Source organism: Prionailurus viverrinus, chromosome B3 (genome assembly GCF_022837055.1).
Source record: "Prionailurus viverrinus isolate Anna chromosome B3, UM_Priviv_1.0, whole genome shotgun sequence".
NCBI lineage: Eukaryota > Metazoa > Chordata > Mammalia > Carnivora > Felidae > Prionailurus > Prionailurus viverrinus.
In genome coordinates this window covers 63,231,846-63,254,288 of record NC_062566.1, presented here as the reverse complement: position 1 = coordinate 63,254,288, position 22,443 = coordinate 63,231,846, and the positions used below count along the sequence as shown (strand labels likewise).

General features: G+C 39.0%; 1 protein-coding gene across 12 annotated transcripts in view; it reads right to left on the bottom strand.

The window, feature by feature from the left end:
- Positions 1-22,443, bottom strand: part of ZNF770 (zinc finger protein 770) — a 58,143-nt gene that overhangs the window by 16,868 nt on the left and 18,832 nt on the right. For 4 of the 12 annotated variants that reach the window (XM_047862623.1, XM_047862622.1, XM_047862629.1 and 1 more), the window contains 3 exons: positions 12,244-12,322; positions 2,531-2,827; positions 938-1,178 (listed from right to left, as the gene is read on the bottom strand). Coding sequence is in view for 1 of the 12 variants with exons in the window: in XM_047862630.1 (XP_047718586.1) it covers positions 866-1,178; positions 2,531-2,827 (610 nt within the window). In the remaining 11 variants the exon portion in view is untranslated. Of the gene's footprint in view, positions 1-578; positions 1,179-2,530; positions 2,828-9,602; positions 9,730-12,243; positions 12,323-20,276; positions 20,312-22,443 lie in introns of those variants that run through there. The other 8 variants (XM_047862617.1, XM_047862624.1, XM_047862620.1 and 5 more) reach the window with 8 other exon arrangements.

The following is a 22,443-nucleotide window of genomic DNA, read 5'->3' as shown; positions in this document are numbered from 1 at the left end:
GAGGTTTTATTAAACAGTATTAAAGGGTATTTCCCTACCAACAGCTAGCCCCTCAATGTCCTGAAAACCTTGCTTCCAAAATACCTTAGAGACTTACTCTATCCCTGATCCCCTTCCAACCTGAGGGTATATAGTGAATTACCTGTCACAACCCCAGTGCAGCTCTTCCTGTCCCAATGCTGTAATAAAATCACCTTTTTGCACCAAAGACATCTTCAAGAATTCTTTCTTGGCCATTGGCTCCGGACTCCCCCATCACCCCAAAACTACATCATGAGGACTTCTTTAGATTAAGTAGTCAGGGAAGGTCTCTGAGGATGATGAGGGAGCCAAAGGCAAGCTGAGACCAAGGCAGAAGCTAACACCCCACAACTTCCCCTCCCCAGGTGGGATATGTGTGATATTCCTCAGGCACTCCTGGCTGCCCAAGAACAAAGGAAAGGGAAAAACAAATAACACAAATAAATTATCACAGTCATGCGGGACATGAGTCTCCATCAGTTTACAGATGTCTTAGTAAATTACAAGAAAAAGGCAATTTATCTATAGCCTAATCTCCAGAAACCTATATACTCAGTTTGCAGGAGCCCTAATATCACCCTCCCCTCCACAGAGATGTGAGGAACAAAGGCAAGAAGAAAATGATAGATAAAATTAAATTTCCTTATAACCCGCAGCTCATTGACAAATATTTGAGATAGGCAGAGTATAACACTTCTCTAGGAGCTCCCTATAATCTTAATGTTAATGCCTTACTGGAGAAAAAAATAACCTTAACTTGACTTCCAGTATCTTCTTTAACATATGAAAGTCCTTTCAGAAACTTCTCCTTCGCCTTTACTTGCCCCAACTCCATAGTATATAATCAGTCACTCCTCACAACCCCAGTGCAGCTCTTTCTGCCCATGGTCTTGTCCCCATGCTTTAATAAAATCACCTTTTTGCTCCAAAGATGTCTCAAGAATTCTTTCTTGGCCATTGGCTCTAGAGCCCCACCACCACTCCAAAATTGCATCAAAGAGATGACATCGAGCTGAAACCTGAATAATAAGAAAGAGCTAGTGATATGAAGATCCATCAGTGGGAAGGGTGTTGCAAGCAATTGATCCAGCTGGTGCAAGGTCCTCAGACAGGCATGATCTCGCTGTGATTCAGGAACTGGTAGGAGGCCAGGGGCTCTGAAATGACATTCAAGGAGGAAGTGTTACAAAATTAAATGAGCTCAGAGAACAGAGGAGTCAGATCTTGTGTAGCCTTGTAGACCATGGAAAAGGGTTTGGGTTTTATTCCAGATGCAAGGGAAAGCACTTGGAAGGGTTTAAGAAGGTCTGATTTGAATTTTTAAATGATACCTACAGCAAGTTGAGTTAATTGAAGGAGTATGGAGAGATTGCATTGTGTCAATTTAGCTAAGCTGGAATTAAGTTTCCCAGAATTCCCTTCCCTGCATGGCTCAGAGTTGTCAAGCCTCACAAAAAGATTTTTTTGTTTGCTTTTTGTTTTTAATTTACATTCAAGTTAGTTAGCATATAGTGCAACAATGATTTCAGGAGTAGATTCCTTAATGCCCCTTACCCATTTAGCCCATCCCCCCTCCCACAACCTCTCCAGTAACCCTCTGTTTGTTCTTCTTATTTAAGAATCTTTTGTTTTGTTCGCCTCCCTGTTTTTATATTATTTTTGCTTCCCTTCCCTTACATTCATCTGTTTTGTATCTTAAAGTTCTCATGGGAATGAAGTCATATGATATTTGTCTTTCTCTGACTATTTTTGCTTAGCATAATACCCTCTAGTTCTATCCATGTAGTTGCAAATGGCAAGATTTCATTCTTTTTGATTGCCGGGTAATGCTCCGTTGTGTGTGTGTGTGTGTGTGTGTGTGTGTGTGTGTGTACCACATCTTCTTTACCCATTCATCCATCGATGGACATTTGGGCTTTTTCCATACTTTGTCTGTTGTTGATAGCACTACTATAAACATTGGGGTGCTTGTGCCCCTTCGAAACAGCATACTTGTATCTTTTGGATAAATACCTCATAGTGCAATTGCTGGGTTGTAGGGTAGTTCTATTTTTAATTTTTTGAGGAACTTCCGTACTGTTTTCCAGAGCGGCTGCACCAGTTTGCATTCCCACCAGCAGTACAAAAGAGATCCTCTTTCTCTGCATCCTTGCCAACATCTGTTGTTGCCTGAGTTTTTTTTTTTTTTTAATGTTTATTTTTGAGACAGAGAGCATTAGTGGGGGAGTGGCAGAGAGAGAGGAGAGAGACAGAATCAAAGTAGTCTGCACATTGTCAGACCAGAGCCCGATGGCAGGGCTTGAACCAATGAGTTGTGAGATCACGACCTGAGCTGAAACCAAGTCTGATGCTTAACCGGCTGAACCACCCAGGCAGCCACAAGTACAATTCTGTACACTATTTGGAAGGTAGAAAGAAGCAGTAGCCTATTGTTTTTACACTTGGAAGATGGGAGCAGAGCACAGGCACTCTTGTAGTAGATTTACATTGTTGTAATCTGCTGACTCACCCTCCTGGCCTGGGGCAACATCTGGCCCACAGCTCCTTCAGCTCCTGCCAAATTTTATCCTTCAGCTTCTCGAAGTCCTGGGCCAAGAGCATATTCAGTCCCATGACTAAGGGCATCAGCTTCTCCTGTGGGACACATGCCCTCATCCAAGTTGGAGGATTGGAAGTGATGAGAGACTGACAGTCTTTCCGATTCCAGTCCATCCTTGTAGCTGTGTAGAAGCTTACCCTCCAGGTTCCAGTTGATTCTCGCATCTCCTCCTCCTTCATATTCATTGTCCCTTTTAAGTGCCAGAGCCTGGGGGGGTGTAGGGCACATACACTGTCTTATCAGCTTCTATAGTTGTGTGAGGCCAAAGCCCTATAACAAACTCATGTATATATAATATATACATATATATAGGAATTTATGTATATACTTTATATTTATTATGTATCTATATGTAAATATTTATATAGTTATATAATGTGTATATATTTTAATATATTTAAATACATTTTATGCATTTAATATGTGATATATATTTTGTATATTTAAATTATATTTTATTTTTGAAATATGTGTTATTTTATATAAATATTTATTATATATATGTATATTTTTTAAAGAACAGAACTTTATTAGGTTTGTTTAGCACACAGTAAGCTCATAAATTTGAAAACCATCTGTATGCCCGAGATTCTCACATCTGAAGCTCTACTCCCAATTCTTTCTCTGTCCCACATAGCCTACTCTGTATTTGGTAACTCCTCCTGGCTATCCCACTGAAACTTCACAATCAACATGAACCAAAATTCATTTATTATTGATTATGTCCTCTGAATATCCTTTAAATTCATTCACATGTTTCACATTAAAATATGATCATCATTTTCTCTCTCTGTGTCCTGGATTTTTCCAACAAAGCCTCATTTGGAATTTGCCAAATCCAAATTTTTTTCTCTTCCCTCCATGTTTTACTCAGAAACTAGAGTGGTCTTACTACACCCCAATTAAATTGTGTCAATCCTCTATTTAAAAATATCTCAAGTTACCCATTTTTTTGTGGAAGAAAACTCAAATGTCCTAACTTTTCTTCAAAGCCTTTGCTTTTTTAATTCCAGTATAGTTAACATACAGTGTTATGTTAGTTTCAGGTATGCAGTATAGTGATTCATCAATTCTATACATTACTCAGTGCTCATCAAGTTAAGTGTACCCTTAATCCCCTTTACCTAGTTCACTCATTCCCCCCACACCCCTCTGGTAATCATCATTTCTTCTCTGTGTTTAAGAGTCTGATTTTTTGTCTCTCATTTTTAAAAAAAATATTTATTTATTTTTGAAAGAAAGAGCGTGAGTGGGAGACGGGCAGAGAGAGAGAGAGTGAGACACAGAATCCGAAGCAGGCTCCAGGCTCTGAGCTGTCAGCCCAGAGCCTAATGCAGGGCTCAAACCCATGAACCATGAAATCATGACCTGAGCCAAAGTCGAACGCCTAACCGACTGAGCCACCCACAATGCCCTGTTTGTCTCTTTTTTGTTTGTTTGTTTGTTCATTTATTTTGTTTCTTAAAATTCCATATATGAGTGAAATGATATGGTATTTGTCTTTCTCTGACTGACTTATTGCACTTGGCATTATACCCTATAGATCCCTTCATATTGTTGCAAATGGCAAGATCTCATTCTTCTTTATGGCTGAGTAATATTCCATATTTTTACATATACCACAACTTCTTTATCTATTCATCTATTGATGGACACTTGGGTTGCTTCCATATCTTGGCTATTATAAATAATGCTGTAGTAAATATAAGGGTGCATATACCTTTTTGAGTTAGTATTTGTATTTTCTTTGCGTAAATACCTAGTAGTGGAATTACTAGATCATATCATAATTCTATTTTAATTTTTTTATGCTATAAATTCTGTATTAAGAAAAAAGTTCAAATAAACATTACACCACAAGAAACTAGAAAAAGAAGAAACTTATCTGAAATTTAGTACAGGAAGGAAATTACAAAGAAAAATCAGAAATAAATAAAATAGAAACCAGGATAAACAATAACCTAACATTGAAAGAAAGAAAGGACTGTTTTTTTCCAAAAAAATAAACAAAATTGGCAATACTTTAACTACATTAACTAAGACAAAACAAGAAGACTCAAAAACTAAAATAGGAAATAGAAAACAATACAATAGATACCACAAAAATGCATAGTGTGATAATAAATTACTATAAAGTTATGTACTAACAAATCAGATAACTTAGGGAAAAAATCCAGATAATTGCTAAAGTCATATAAGTTACCAAGATTGAATCATGAATTTTGAATCCAAGAAGTAGGGAATCTTCTTAGACCAATAACAAGAATGAAAGTTGAATTAGGAATAAAAAATCTCCCAGCACAGCAAAGCCTGAGACTACATGATTTCAGTGGTGAATTCCACCAAACATTTCAAATAATAGAATAGAGGGAGCACATTCAAAATCATTCTATGAAGCCAGTACTACCCTGAAACCAAATCATGATAAAAAAACAATACAAGAACGAAAACGTCTAGTTTGTCCCATATGAGTGTTGCTACTCTGGCTTTCTTTTGACATCCATTTGCATCATAAATGTTTCTCCACCCTTCACTTTCAACCTGTAGGTGTCTTTAGGTCTACAGTCTTTTGTAGATAGCATTTAGATGGGTCTTGTTTTTTCTATGCATTCTGACACCCTATGTCTTTTGATTGGAGCAGTTAGTACATTTACATTCCAAGTAATTATTGATAGATATGTATTTAGTGCCATTTTTATTACTTGTTTTGTCATTGTTTCTGGAGATTTTCTCTGATCCTTTCTTGTCTTTGTCACTTTTGGTCTCTCCTTTGCACTCAAAGAGCCCCCTTTAATATTTCTTGCAGGGCTGGGGTGCCTGGGTGGCTCAGTCAGTTAAGTGTCAGCTCATAATCTCACCAATCATGGGTTTGAGTCCCACGTTGGACTCTGTGCTGACAGTTCAGAGCCTGGTGCCTGCTTTGGATTCTATGTCTCCCCTCTTTCTCTTCCCTCCCCTGCTCCCACTCTGTCTCTCTCTGAAATAAGTAAACATTAAGAAAAATTAAAAAAAAAAATTTCTTGCAGGGCTGGTGTAGTGGTCATGAACTCCTTTAGTTTGTGTTTGTCTGGGACACTCTTTATCTCTCCTATTCTGAATGATAGCCTTGCTATCATTGGGTAGAGTATTCTTGGCTGCAGATTTTTCCCATTTAGCACTTTGAATATATAATGCCACTGTCTTCTAGCTTGACAAATTTCTGTTCAGAGATCTCTAGCTAGTTTTATGGATTTTCCCTTGTAGGTTAAGGACTTCTTTTGTTTTGCTGCTTTTAAGATTTTTTTCTTGTTTTTGTGTTGGTGTTGGCCTGTTGTGTTATTTTGATGGTAGTTCTCTGTGTCTCCTAGGGAAATTTTCAGCTATTATTACTTGAAAGAAATTTTCTGCCTTCTTTTCTCTCTCTTCTTTTTGGACTCCTATAATACAAACATTATTACATTTGATGGAGTGACTGAGGTCTCTAAGTCTATTCTCATGTTGCATAATTCTTCTCTCTTTTGTTCTTTATTATTTTCCATTATTTTGTCTTCTAGGTTTTGTCTTCTAGGTTACTAATTCATTCCTCTGCTTCTTCCAGCCTGCTATTCATTGCATCAAGCCTGTTTCCAATCTCATTTATTGTACTCTTCATCTCTGATTGATTCTTCTTTAAGTCTTTTATCTCTGTGGTAAGGGTCTCACTGATGTCTTCTATTCTTTTCTCAAACCTAGTAAGTATCCTTGTGATTCCTTTCTAATTTCTTAATCTTCTCAAGAACTTTGAAAGGAAATATTTTTGTCCCTATTTATGCATTAGGAAACATAAAGACTTAGAGTTTAGTTGACTTATCAAAGTCATGCAGCTAGTGAGTGTGGGAGTAGGTTTCAAATCCAGATTTGTCTTGACTCCAAAACCTATATTTTTTCTATTGTGCCATAATATAAAATATGTAATACAATGTCTACAGTATATTTGGTGCTCAATATATTGTACTTTTTGTTCTTATTTTTTTCACTTGGAGTCAAATGCTTATGTATTTCAATATATTTATATAAATACATTTTATATATTTAAATATATTTTAAATATATTTTGATGTGTGTTATATATGTATTGTGTGTGTGTGTGTGTGTGTGTATCCTTCCTCGTGGTTCTGCTTCCCTGATTGAACACCACTGAAGCAGGGACAAAAGTGAAAGCTGGTACACTTGTTAAGAGACCAATACCATTTAGTCCAGGACCAAAGATATAGGATGTCATCATGGAGATGGAGAGAAGTTTACCAATTAAGAAATGTTTTGAGGGCACCTGGGTGGCTCACAGAACTCAGGGAAATGCTTACATACATCTACCGGTTTATTAGTGGATATGATAAATGAGAAAATGAACAATCAGATCAAGAGCTATCTGGGGCAAAGTCTGGGAGGTCCCTTAGTGAAGGAGCTTCTGTCCTCATGGAGCTGGAGTATGTAACCCTCCCGATATGGATGTGTACACCCACTTGGCAGCTCTCTAAACCCCATACTTCTAGGATTTTAGAGAGGCTTTATCACGTTGGCATGACTGATCAATCATTAATTCTACTTTCAGCCCTTTTGCCTCTCAGCCCTCAGTACTAGGGCTGAAAATCCCAAGCTTCTAATCATGACTTGGTCTTTCCAGTGACCATTCCTCATCCAAGAGCCATCCAGAAACACACTCAGAGTCACCTCGTTAGAACAAAAGATGCTTGTAGTACTCCTATCTCTTAGGAATTTATATGAGTTTTGGGAGCTGTGTGCCGGGAACTGGAGACAGAGACCAATATACGTTTTTTTATGTTATCTCATGATAGATATATATTGGGTGCCTTCATGTGTAGTTGTATCAAGCCCCCACCCTTGGAAGGACTCCACAGTTGGTTTAATGCTCTGCTGTTGCTGTCTTGAAATTCTTGATAATTTTTCAATGTGGGTCCCTGCAAATTTATTTTTCATTGGGACCCACATAATGTGTAGCAAATCCTGATCGTCTATGAAAAGTGAAGGAAAAAGAAGCTCAAGGATTAAACAATACTATGGATGGTAGTACATCTGGAGGTGGAATTTGGGAGAGAAATCAAGAATTTTGATTTGATCATGTTAACTTAGATCTGCCTTTTAGACATTGTGATAAGCTATTTATTGATTACTTCCCCAGCATTCATTTCCCTCTTTCTGATTCCTGGCTAGACCCTGTTTCCTGGCCTTGTGGTTAGGGTTTGATTGGCTCTAGTTCCAGCCATCCACATGCTGTCCTAGCATGGCAGGCTCTGCCATGTAGGGGCAAAGCAATCAACTAAGCTGAGTTGACTAGAGGTCTTTGTAATTCCCTTTAACCACAGACTAAAGAACAAGGAGAAGTCTGACTATTGAGAAGGAGAGGCAAAGGCTGCAGAAATGGAGCTTAAAGTGTTTTTTTATTATTGTTATTATTTTTTATTTTTATCCAAGGCCATGGATACTTGTGGGAGAAACCGCTTGTTTTCCTAGTATCTATCCTTGCCATCTTCCCATGTAACAGACCTTCCACTGTTTAGCTGAGTACATGGTTTCCTGGTCTAAAGATTACATTTCCCAACCTTCCATGGAGCTAATTACAGTCATATGATTATATTCTGTTTAATAGCCTATAAGGGGATGTAGTGTATGCAATTTGCTGGACATATCCTTAAAGAGAGGGGGCATGCAATGTCTCCTCCCTTCTACTTTCAGATTTCTAGAATTTGAATGCATCGACAGAAACACCAGTAGTGAGCAACAATAGGCATCCTGGTCCTTTGTCATCATGGAGCCATGCCGGTTCTGGACTATCTACCTCTTTTACAAGAGAGCTAAATACTATCTTAGTTGAGATAAGACCATTATTCCCCACTATTTTGGATTTCTGTCACATACAGATAGCATTAATCCTCAATGATACAATATCCATATAATCAATTCCTTTTCTTTTGAGGTCACCTAAATAGTGAACTGTTGCAAAAAAGTCTCTACTAACATTTTTTTCTCATTCAGGCCATGTGCAATTTAGTCTACACACACACTGAAAAACCTCTATTCAACCCATATTTTGCTTTGTCTTTTAAGTCCTCAAAAAAATATATAGACACTTTACTAGAATCTATTATTAAAAACACCACTACTTTCTCTAGGGAAGCAGCAAAAATTAATCCACATTTTTCTGGCACCAGCTCACATTTCATAAACCCTTGTTTAAAATTAACCCAAACCATTAAAGAATTCAGAAAAAACTCTTTTTGAATTACACAGTAAGAGCTGCCTTCTGAGAAACTGAAATAGGTGAGTTTACACGTAGTCTCAGATAAGGTGACCAAATATCTAAAATTGGCTAAGACAGTCCCAACTCCCGGATGGCTGGCTGTTCTGGTTTCTGTCTCAGCACACGTCCTGTGGTTTTGACCTGATGTCATCCTACTTTCAGACAGGAATTTCTGCCCCTACTCGGGCAAACAAGTTACTGAAAATGGAGAGAAACAACATGAAAGTGGAAATGGCCAAAAAACTAACTAAACTTTGGGTGCAGTTTTGGTTAACATTTTGATTCTTTGTTTGACGATGTTTGCAAGCATTTGTCAACAAATATTGTTCAGTTTGGGGTCTTTCAAACTATGTATAAGATGATACATTTCTAGGGTTTGATCAGTATTTTTAAAAAGTGGTATTGACTACAATAAGCTAGACAATGCCAGAATACATTTCACATATTAAAGATGAGTATTTTTCAAAAATTTTTGTTTATGTTTTGTCTGTGAGTCTTTGGTGCAAGAGGGTGATCAAAAGAGGTTTAAAACCCACCAAATTTTAGTCATGTAGGAGTACACTCACCCATTGTCTCTTGAATCATGCAGCAATATTAAGAAATTTTAAACATTTAATTCAACATATATTTGACATATGTAACATTAAGCATACTTGTGACTCCATCACTTCCCCAGATAGGGCTTCCCTTAAGCCCCATTCTTACCCAAGTCTTCCAAGGCTGTTCCAGGGACTTTACGGGTGTCCAGGTCTGTGGGATGGGGACTGTCTACAGGGGATTGGTCAGTGGACACTTCAACCTTGAAGTTCACTGGACAGATGGTATTTAAAGACTAAATTGAAGTTAGCCAGTTGGACAGGGAGAAAAGGGAATTCCAGATAGAAGGAGCAGTATATGTTAAACAGAAAAAAGAAAAAGAAAAAAAAAAAAAAGAAAAAAGAAACAGTAGAGGGTATGAGTCACAATCTCTTAGATGTAATTCTGAATTCCAAAAAGTTCTAAGAGCTGAAAGCATTGGGCAAGAAAACCAGATTCAGTCTGAACTCATTGGCGTGCTGCATTTGTCAAATGACTTCAGATTGTTTTTTTCATACTACACTGACATCCTATCAGTCTAAAATATGGTTATAGTTCACATAATGTGTATTTGAGTTCTAAAAGAAAAAATTATAAAAGACCAGTGCATTAACTATTTATCAGTCTTTCAGAAACTATTATTTTTTTCTTAAGTTTTGATAAAAATAAAACCTCAAAATTCATAGCATTAGCAAAATAGGAGTCTAGTAAAGATAACACAGTAATTCATGCATAATTATGGAAGGACTGGTGCCTAAAGTGGTTATATGACATATCTCAGGAGGCAGTTTGTTAAATTGATACACAGCTTATTTATAATTGACTATTTCTTAATCTTTCTCCAGTTGGTGAGTGGTTTCCTTATGATTGCTTGTGCTTTAACTCATGTGCATTTGGCGAATCTTACCTACCACAAGCAAGTAGAAGTCTATAAAGTAAAAAAGATTATCTCCTTTTCACCACTATCCCCTCCCCCTTCTGCACATATTCCAGAGGTAACCATTTATTTTTATTAAAGTGTATTTATTTTGAGAGAGAGAAAGACAGAGAGAGGAGTGAGTGGGGGAGGGGCAGAGAGAGATGGGGAGAGAGAGAATGGCAAGCAGGCTCCGGGTCATCAGTGTGGAGCCCAACACCAGGCTTGTACTCACGAAACCATGAGATCATGACCTGAGCCAAAACTGAGTCTGACACTTAACTGACTGAGCCACTCAGGCACCCCCAGAGGTAACCACTCTTGAGAGGTTCGTATGTATTCTTTCAGACCATTTCTATTTGTATGCAGACATGCCTTAGGCCACAGATATTCAAGAACAAATATTGTTTCTTGTGTCATTCTCTCACAAAAATGGCATGATACTGTGAAAGCATTCTGCAGTTTGCCCTCTTCACTTAATGGGTTACACATATCTTTTCATGGAAATATGTATAGATCAACCTGATTATTTTTAGTGATTGCCTCATGTTCTATTGCATATGGATGTTCTTTAATTTTTCTAAGTTTATTTATTATTATTATTATTATTATTTTTATTTTTAAGAAAGGCAGACTGCCACGTGCAGTGCCTCATTTGGATATGTCTGGAGTCTTGGAAGCTTGACTACCCTATGTTCTCCTACAAATGGACCTTGAGAACTTCTTTGGAGGTTCTGGCAGGGGAGCGCAGCTACTTGTATACCCTTGACCGAAGAACGGTCTTCCTCTATTGGGGAAGGTCGTCCTCTTCCACCGAGCATGCAGCTTTGGGAGGGACACACATGGAGCAGTGAGGAAGGAAGGGGACACCTGCCTAGCCAGCCAGATCACCGGAATCAACCCTGGCGATCAATGGGGTGACAGATGTTGCAACCAGATCGCCTTCACATCCTAAGTTTATTTATTGAGAGAGAGAGAGAGGGAGGGAGAGAGAGAGAGAGAGAATGAGCAGGGGAGTGGCAGAGAGAGAAAGGGAGAAAGAGAATCCCAAACAGGCTCCCAGCTGAGCCTGATGTGGAGCTCCATCTCATGACCAGGAGATCATGACCAGGAGATCATGACCTGAGCCAAGATCAAGAGTCAGCCCCTTAACTGAATGAGCTAGCCACCCAGGCACCCTTGGATGTTCTTTAATTTAACCATTCTCCTATTGATGGGTAGATAGGTTCTTTTTATGTTTTTATTAAATAATCTTTCAGATTAACATCCCTGTACTACTTCTTAATCATACTTAAAGGGCCTTGCTCTCCAATGTCATTGGCCAAAGTATACATTTTGTAGGAATTGATACCTTCTTTTCTCTTAAACCAAAGAGAAATCATTCGTGTTAACCTGTAAATACAACAACAAAAAGCATTTTGTTGATTTTTTTATGAGAGTTATAAAGGTAACTAAGAGGGCCATTAATATCTTGTTATTGACCCCTTTAGTTCACCAATCTCATCTTCTTAAGCAAGATCATTCTGGAGATTACTCTTAAAATTTTTTCCTTGGTGTTCGCTTCATCATATCTTTTATTGTAGGACCATCTAAGAAGCACAGATCTGAGAAAAACCATCCAGGTTAAAGAGGTGGAAGTTGTTAGAATTTAAAAGCAGTGTTTCCACACTAGAGAAGTGACCTGCTACACGGCCATGGCACCAGGACATTTTCTACTTCTTTGCCTCCACCTCTGCCTCGAATAATGACCTACTCTGGAAAGAGGAGGGCGTGTTAGCTGGTACCATGGGCTCTGAAGTCATACTCCCCAGGTTCTGCCTCTTATTAGCTCTGGGGCTTGAGCAAATGACTTACCTCTCCGTGCCTCAGTTTCTTCATCTGTTAAAATAGGGACAGAGATAGTGATGGTGATATCACCTACTCTGTAGAGTTGCTATAAAAAAAATCAAAGATTAGTATTTGTAAAGCACTTACAGGGCCTGGCACATAATAAGCTCTATATAGGTATTTGTTGAATAAGAATGGCACAGTGTTAAAGGCACTCTGGTTGTTTTTAGTTTCCTAAAGAAGCAGCTCATGAAACTTTCCCAAAGCTCAAATATAACTGAAGTTGCCCAAAATATGGTATGAAAAATTTTCCTTCTCCTATTCATCAGCCCCTTCACGGTAGAGGTTTCTCTTTCTCTATTTAGTGCTCACAAAAGTCCTGTATTTCAGTGGTCTGTTCTGGATGTCCAAACCTCTAATGAGAAATGATACCTTTTTTAGGTTAAAAAGAAGATGGGCTGATATTGGGTGTCTGCTTTCTAGACAGTTGTTAGAGTATTCTTTGTGTTCAAACAAAAAATTCTTATAAGAAGAGGAGCTTTGCAAAAACACATCATAGAAGAAATTGAGTTAGATTTCAGAAACATAAATACAGTGAAAATTGTCTGGCTTCACAGGAAATCTGTGACTGTCTGAATGTAAGAAATTTATATGAAATTCACTGACAATAAATATTTATACCTCACATTTTCAGATTTTAATATGACAACTATCAGAGATACATTCGATTTTTATTTCTATAAGAGCTAGATTAGCCAAATCTGACACTTTACAAGTTTTTTGTTACTGTTTCCTTCCCATCCCAAACCTGCCATTTTCTGCATTTTGATCAATTACAAAGCATGTAAAGTCAGGTGTGAAATTCGTTTCCCTTAATATAATTAGTTATATATACAGGAGGAAAGGGCCACACCTTCTGGGGAGCTTCCGTATTCTCTACAGTAGTTTGTAGCTTTGGGTTGAACACTGTGACCAAGCAGTTTCATATTTTTGTCTGCCATATCATGATTTGGTTTCCCAACAAAGTTGAATGTCTTACTTCCTCATATTATCACTAGCAGGATTCGGGGGCTTGGTGCCAGCTTTAAACCCCAGCTTCAGCACAGCATTATACTTGTAGGACTGTGGGTGGATTTCTAATACTGAAAGAGGGAGGGACAATTTGCATGCTGTGGGTAGTCCGTGAAGTACCGGTGGAGATTTGGCAATCAAGCTTTCAGACTTTGATGAAAACACTAGGGAGGAAGCTGTAGCAGATACAGCTGTAATCAGCTTATAATTGGGTATCTATGTGTTTGGTTTTTGTATACCTCACCTTGTTCCCAGAAGTCAAACAGTGCTCCTGTAATTCCTCTTCCAGGACAGCATTAGGAAAAGATGGAGTTCTCATTCTTTTCTTTCTCCATGGCCGGCTCAGGCCTGTGCTTAACTCTGTGATAATTTCTTTTCAGACTCAAGTTGCTCAGGCAACTACACTTTTTGCTCTCTAACTTGACCCCATTTCCTGATGAATGGGCTTTTCATTTTTTCCCTGAGTCCTACAGGTTTTCACATTCCGCAATTTTCTCTGCTAAATAGCTCTAGGCATAACTGCTTAGAAAATCATAGGCAATCATAAAACCTTAGAGTTTTAAGGAAATTTAGAGATCATTTAATCCAACCTCTTCATATTACAGTTAAAGAAATTGAGTCCCCAAGAGGGTGAATAACTTGTTCGATGTCATCCAGTTAATTTTTAAACTGGGTAGAATTTTCCTGAAGCTAACTTTTTGAATTGGGTAGAACTACAACTAAAACCATTTTAAAGGGGGCATTTTAAAGGGTATTTTAAACCATTTTAAACCATTTTACTTTTCCATCTTGATCCTTCTCAGCTGTCATATGAATATAATTTATAGAACCAAATTTACAAAATCATGACTCCTAATCCTAACAAAACACTGTGATGTGAGAAATAGTGAAATGAAGTTTGGAATTACCATGTTTCTTAATAGATCATTTATTATAACGATGGTGTCAGATGTGGTAGTTACTTGAGGGTTGGCTAGGCTCAAGGAGACTGTTTTGCTTTACCTAAGATTTTTTTTTAACGTTTATTTATTTTTGAGACAGACAGAGACAGAGCATGAACAGGGGAGGGGCAGAGAGAGAGAGGGAGACACAGAATCTGAAACAGGCTCCAGGCTCTGAGCTGTCAGCACAGGGCCCAATGCGGGGCTTGAACTCACGGACCGTGAGATCATGACCTGAACCGAAGTCGGACACTCAACTGACTGAGCCACCCAGGCACCCCTCTTTTTTTTTTTTTTTAATTTTTTTTAACGTTTAACTTTACCTAAGATTTTATTTTGGGGGGTATAGGTGGCTCAGTCAGTTGAGTGTCCAACTTTGGCTCAGGTCATAATCTCTTGGTTTGTGGGTTCAAGCCCTGCATCAGGCTTGCTGCTCTTAGCACAGAGCCCACTTCGATCCTCTGTTCCCCTCTGTCTCTGCCCATCCCCCATTTGTGCTCACTTGCTCTCTGTCAAAAAATAAAAATAAACATTTATAAAAGATTTTATTTTGGTGGGGAGGGAGTTGAGGGTAAATGGACCAACACATGTAGAGAGGAAATAATGTCAACATGGGCATCAGTTTAGGCTCAATAATCTATTGTCATTACTGTCAATAAAATATCACACATTATGCCTGTAAGAGCATAACTCTAGTTTGGCAATATGAAGACCAGACAAGAGATTTTAAATTATCTTTGTGTCTAAAACTTGCATCTAGCTAGAGCCAAAGAAGAAAAATCTGAGGCTTCTCCATGCTCTTTCTATTGTCCACTCATTCCAGTTAGTGAGTTCTCCAGTATGGCCACAAGTAACTCATAGAGTCTTTGAAGAGCCACTCTTCTTTGCTCCACTATCCTACTCTGTGCAAGACAGCGTGTCTCACAAGCTGGCCCATCCTTAACATTTGTGAGTCTGAGGCAAATGTGCAAATGGTTGGTTGTTTCCAACCTTCCTCTTATCTCAATGGGCCACATACCCTTCCATTCATACTGACCTCAAAGAAACTTGTGTATAAGTGTGTAGACTTCACCCTATGTATCCAAGCTCTGTCTGCAAGTCCGAAAACAAATTGCACAAATAGTCACCTCTTGGCCTTACTTTGGGTAACACAGCCTGCCATTAAGAAGACAGACAGGTGGGGCACCTGAGTGACTCAGTCAGTTAAGTGTTGGACTTCAGCTCAGGTCATGATCTCATAGCTCATGGGTTTGAGCCCCATATTGGGCTCTGTGCTGATAGCTCAGAGCCTGGAGCCTGCTTTGGAGTCTGTCTCTTCTCTCTGCCTCTCCCCACTCATGCTCGCTCTCTCTCTCAAATATAAACAAAAATTTCTTAGAAATTAAAAAAAAAAAAAAAAGAGGATAGAGAAGAGCAGAATCCCAAGGAAGTACCAGAAGGAGGCTCAGGGCTTCATGATCAAGGAATTTAAGGTTTCCTGGGTAGGGAGAGCTTGGTCTAGAAGAAGGAGAGCAGGTTCCAGGAGGGCAAATCCTGACAAACCTGTCACCTTGTGGGGAGGAGGAAGGCAGAGGAGGGCTAGAATAGGACCTAAAGCATAGAACCCAGGAAAGAAGCCTTGGTTAATTAGATCAAGAGCAGTACTACCAATAAGAAAACTCTTGGACAGAACCCTCATACAGGCATTGTCTCTTGTGTAGGACCTATACAAGAAATGGAAGCAAAGATGTTTAATAGCCAGAAGGAAGTCACTTCAAACAAGTTATTTTTTAAACAGGCAAGTTTCAAGAGATGTTCTAAAAGAACCACACTGTTCCAAAGTATGTCATGTCAAACTGGAAGAAATCTTCAAGATCATCTAATAAAGATGGAATAGACACCACAGAGACAAGTAACTTGCCCAAGGTTAGACCACAAGGTGTAATGGAGCTGAGCTGAACACTTGTGACTTGTGCTTCCACGTTCTTAGGACTGGATTTTTTCCATGACCTGGTGCTGAACACCATTAAAGTATAACTCTAAGCAATGTGGAAGAAGAATGGACACAGAATAGCTCTTCTACTGTAAGTATATCTTTAATGATGTGACAGAACAGCAAATAGCAGTGGTTTCTACAGAAACCAAAGACTAGTTAGACTTTGAAAGAGAGAGAGAGAGAGAGAGAGAGAGAGAGAGAGAGAGGCAACTGAACTGGGAAATCAGGTGAAGAAAGAGGGGAAATATGTAAGGGCTGATGTCTTGGTAGTGATGCTGAGTAGCAGAGAAACTTTATCTTTTTTTATGAATCAAAACCAGAACGTGATGTTATCCCTACTGGGTGATCCATCTGGGGAAGTTGGTGTAATGAGGAAAGGTAGAAACAAAGAAGGGGGCTGTAGGGACTCTGAATTACCCCTTCACCCTCATTAACCCCCACTCTGGGACTATATATATAATTCAATTCATACCCTCCTAAATTGTCAGTAATATTTACTTTAAGTATGAAGACTAGTAAATAAAATGTATTGAAGTGCCAAGTATGATCTAAGTATTGATTAATAGTTTTAGGACAAATTAAAGTTTGGTCCATGAAAAAGAGAATTAGGCTGGAGTCCAGAATTTATATTCCAGTCCTAGCCTTGAAGCAAACCATTTAACCTCTGCAGTTCTGTTTTCCCCAAGGTATACAGAAAATAAGAAGTCTAGCTCTTAATATTTATGGCAACCTACTACCCAAAGCTATCTACACATTCAATGCAATCCCAATCAAAATTGCACCAGCATTCTTCTCGAAACTAGAACAAGCAATCCTAAAATTCATATGGAACCACAAAAGGCCCCGAATAGCCAAAGGAATTTTGAAGAAGAAGACCAAAGCAGGAGGCATCACAATCCCAGACTTTAGCCTCTACTACAAAGCTGTCATCATCAAGACAGCATGGTATTGGCACCAAAACAGACACATAGACCAATGGAATAGAATAGAAACCCCAGAACTAGACCCACAAACGTATGGCCAACTCATCTTTGACAAAGCAGGAAAGAACATCCAATGGAAAAAAGACAGCCTCTTTAACAAATGGTGCTGGGAGAACTGGACAGCAACATGCAGAAGGTTGAAACTAGACCACTTTCTCACACCAGTCACAAAAATAAACTCAAAATGGATAAAGGACCTAAATGTGAGACAGGAAACCATCAAAACCTTAGAGGAGAAAGCAGGAAAAGACCTCTCTGACCTCAGCCGTAGCAATCTCTTACTCGACACATCCCCAAAGGCAAGGGAATTCAAAGCAAAAGTGAATTACTGGGACCTTATGAAGATAAAAAGCTTCTGCACAGCAAAGGAAACAACCAACAAAACTAAAAGGCAACCAACGGAATGGGAAAAGATATTCGCAAATGACATATCGGACAAAGGGCTAGTATCCAAAATCTATAAAGAGCTCACCAAACTCCACACCCAAAAAACAAATAACCCAGTGAAGAAATGGGCAGAAAACATGAATAGACACTTCTCTAAAGAAGACATCCGGATGGCCAACAGGCACATGAAAAGATGTTCAGCGTCGCTCCTTATCAGGGAAATACAAATCAAAACCACACTCAGGTATCACCTCACGCCAGTCAGAGTGGCCAAAATGAACAAATCAGGAGACTATAGATGCTGGCGAGGATGTGGAGAAACGGGAACCCTCTTGCACTGTTGGTGGGAATGCAAATTGGTGCAGCCGCTCTGGAAAGCAGTGTGGAGGTTCCTCAGAAAATTAAAAATAGACCTACCCTATGACCCAGCAATAGCACTGCTAGGAATTTATCCAAGGGATACAGGAGCACTGATGCATAGGGCCACTTGTACCCCAGTGTTCATAGCAGCACTCTCAACAATAGCCAAATTATGGAAAGAGCCTAAATGTCCATCAACTGATGAATGGATAAAGAAATTGTGGTTTATATACACAATGGAATATTACGTGGCAATGAGAAAAAATGAAATATGGCCTTTTGTAGCAACGTGGATGGAACTGGAGAGTGTGATGCTAAGTGAAATAAGCCATACAGAGAAAGACAGATACCATATGGTTTCACTCTTATGTGGATCCTGAGAAACTTCACAGGAACCCATGGGGGAGGGGAAGGAAAAAAAAAAAAAAGAGGTTAGAATGGGAGAGAACCAAAGCATAAGAGACTTAAAAACTGAGGACAAACTAAGGGTTGATGGGGGGTGGGAGGGAGGAGAGGGTGGGTGATGGGTATTGAGGAGGGCACCTTTTGGGATGAGCACTGGGTGTTGTATGGAACCAATTTGTTAATAAATTTCATAAAAAAAAATATTTATGGCAACCAAAAATAGGGGGAGAAAACCCAAGTGTCCAGTAACAGGGAAATAGATTATGGAATATTTATATACTACAGTACTATCAACATTAGAAATTATAGTTTTGAAAATGATTAGCAATAAACTAACAAGCTATAATATAAGGTTAAGGGAAAAAGTATGATTCAGAAACTATATCTACTGAATTATGCCAATTTTATAAAATATATGATTATAAACTACTTGAGACAAGTACATCAACATGTTAATTTTCTTATCTCTAGGTGGTTATTAGAGACAAGTTTTTAATTTTCTTTATGTGGTATTTTCACTATTTTCCAAGTTGTGTCTAATGAACATATAGTATAGTAATTTTTTTTAAGTTTTTATTTTAATTCCAGTTAACAAGCAGTGTTATATTAGTTTCAGGTGATTTAGCACTCCCATACAGTGCCCAGTGCTCATCACAAGTGCATTTCTTAATCCCCATCACCTATTTAACCCATCACTCTACTCCTCTCCCTCTGGTAACCATCAGTTTGTTCCCTATAGTTAAGAGTCTGTTTCTTGGTTTGTACAGTATATTAATTTTGCCATTAGGAAAAGATGTTTTTCATAGAAACAATGTACTCTAGCCTAATTCATCAGGATGTTGTAAGGAAAATGGAAATAAGTTTAAAACTGAATCCTGACAAATGTGCTAAATAATCTAAGTATTTATGTTAAAGGAAAAAAATTGATATATGTCTCCATGTGCAACTTTTTTCTTAATAATAAACAGATATGCCTGTAAATAATTAAAAGTCACTTTCAGTCATTAAAAGAGCACAGTATATATGCCACTACCACTTCAGAACTCTTTGTATATGCTAACCCCGATGTGTAAGAAAAAGTCAAATCGACCTCGATCCAGTCATCAGGAGGGATGGCCAGTTTTTTGGGAAAGTCTTTGTGCCGGAGGTGCGGCCTCAAGTAGGGGTGGAGGGGTGTATAGACAGACTGCTTTTTCTAGAGCTTTAATTTCAGCCCCTTTCTCTTGGGCAATGACCACTCTCTTGTCATTCCCCATGCAAGTTGCTAGTAAGTTAGAGGAGGGTTAAGATAGGTTCTTGGGAAATAAAAAGGCAGTAAGTAGGGCTGCAGATGGGGCTTGTAGCAGAATGAGAGTGGCATTCCCAGTAAGGTAAAACCAGGTAAGATAGGTGACTACTTTCATCTACAGACTATTGTGTCCTGTACTTGCTAGTCATGCTCTCATTTAATCCTCTAATAATATGAGATAAGTAATGTTATTTCTTTCTTCTCCTCTTCCTCCTCCACCGCCTCCTCCTTCCTCTTTTTTTTTTTTTAAACCTGAGAAACTGAAGCTCAGAGAGAGAGGGAAAAAAAAAAAAACCTCTCAATCTAAGATCACACAGCTAATAAATTCTGGAGCTACAGTTTGAATTTAGGTTTTACTGGCTCTGAAATTTGTGCTTTTTTACCATAAAGTCCAATGAGTCCCAGAATTTTTTAACATCAGACTCACTCAAGAAGAATGTTGAAAATACAAATTCCTAAATTCCATCCCTGGAAATTCTGATTTAGTAGCTTAGGAATAGGACCAAGGCACCTGTAATTTTAAAAAGCCTTGTTGATTTGCTGTTGGGGTGGTTCGAGGGCCGCTGCTTCATCCCCTAGTGTCTCTCCTAAATCAACAGTGAGGCTGGACACATTCTGGTGCAGGGGCCTGGAGACGCTGGAGGACCGACCTGTGACTTCACAGTCCGCACAAAATGCCCTCCTCTTGGCCCCTGTAGATTCTCCAGGCTCTTCTGCCTCTCTCACGTGGTGGCAAAGCTGGCCAACTGGGAAGGGTGCTAAAGCAAAACATGTGAATGTACCAAGGTAGAGGGAACTGTTTTCAGCAAGAACTGGACTGGCTTTATAGTTGAAAAGACGGAGACTTTGGGGTAGTGAATGGGAAGGAGGACACGAACCTCCCCCCACCCTGCTCCTCAGGAGTATAGATCAGTAATAAAGACAGTCATTAAACTGGTTCTAAGGAGCAGGTCCTGCTAAGTGCAGACCGTTTATTAGGCTGAGCGACTTTGAAGTTTAGGGGCCAAAGGACATCCCTGTTTAGGACTACAGAGGAGTAACTGAGAGGCCACCAGTGTCCTCTCTGCCGATTTTTCTCCAGGTGAATCAACTTCTCCTCTAAGTAAATATTTAGCAGATATATTAAGTATACTTGTTTAAAGAGGCACAAATCATTGACCTGCTTCACGCATCCCCATGTTTTGGGTCTGCCCTATCTCTCGCACCATGCCCACATCACCTTTCTTCTCCTCCAAATCTTTGCACATGTAACCCCATTGCTTGGAATACTCTTCTGCTCTCTCTCTGATCCTCTTTCCCCTCATCTATCTTATTAGTCTTGCAGGTCTCAGCTTAAGCATTCCTTTCTTGGGAGGCTTCCCCAACATGGAGGTTACAGACTCTTAGTGCATGTCCTGACAGTTCTCTGTTGTAGCACTCATCACATTTTATTGTTACTACATATCTATTCGCCTGTTTCCCCCTAAAGTGTGAGCTCAAGGAAGACAAGGACCTTTTCTGTCTTGTCCCTCACTGTTTCCTTACAGGAATCCAAGGTTTGTTAAATATGTATGGGGATTAGGGCACCTGGGTGGCTCAGTCGGTTGTGTGTCCAACTCTTGATTTCTGCTCAGGTCATGATCTCATGGTTGTAAGATGGAGCCCCGTGTTGGGCTCTGCACCGACAGCGTGGATCCTCCTTGGGATTTTGTCTCTCTCCCTCTCTCTCTGACCCTACTCTGCTCACACGCTCCCCCTCCCTCAAAATAAATAAATAAATAAATAAACATTTAAAAAAATATATGTATGAGATCGAAAGAGCTGAGGATGTGAGGTTGTGTGCCTAGTGAGCCCCTCACTTAGAACAATCAAAGGTTGGGACTGGAACTGTGATCAGTTCACAGGAAATCCAGTGGATAGAATCCTTAACTTTACCAAAGCCCAACTTACTTTATGCAGATGATGATGCCAAGAATCCCGAGATGAGAATCAAGAGTACAAGGTGTGTGACTTTTGGCCAGTTGCTTGATGCCTATCTATCTCTCAGAGCTTTTCTGAGTAGCAAAGGAAAGTGTAGGAAAGTACTTTAAAAACAATGTGAGTGCACAGTTGTGGAGACATAGAACGTATGGGGTCATCTCTACAGGGCTGTGGTTGGGACTAAGGGGACATATTCTGTTTCCTATTTTTCCCACCTCAAGCCATATGTCTGGTCAAGTCAGCACAGTCAGTACAGTGGAGCCCTCATCAACCCCCACTCACCACCACCATTATCTGGTTGATTAATACTGTTGGTGTGTTATTGCAAGGGAAAGGGGAGGAGGAGAGAGAACAAAGTAGCAGCGTTTGCTGGGGTAAGAATGTGGTGGATCTGTCAAAAACACTTTCCAGATTCCTCATTCTCTAGGGGATAATTTTTTTTTGCTGGTATTTTGAGATCTCAAAATTAAATACCTGTACTAGGACTGCCATCTCCAAGGTGACAGTGCTAGAAATCTCCATTGGCTTCTTAACAGGAGAAGTTTTAAATAATAGTTGCCTTAACGAAGCACCATATGGATAACATTTTAGCACAGGTAGTCAAATGGTGGAAGAAAAAAAAATCAACTTAAAAAAACAAGCATTTCACAATACATACATATACCAAATCATCACATTGTACACCTTAAACTTACTCAAAGTTATATGTCGATTACATCTCAATAAAACTGGGAAAAAAAGTAAAGAATTAGGATTGCCAGATATAGCAAATAAAATTATTTGGGACATATATTAAGAAATTATTTATTATTTATATCTGAAATACAAATTTAACTTGGTGTCCTATATGTTATCAGG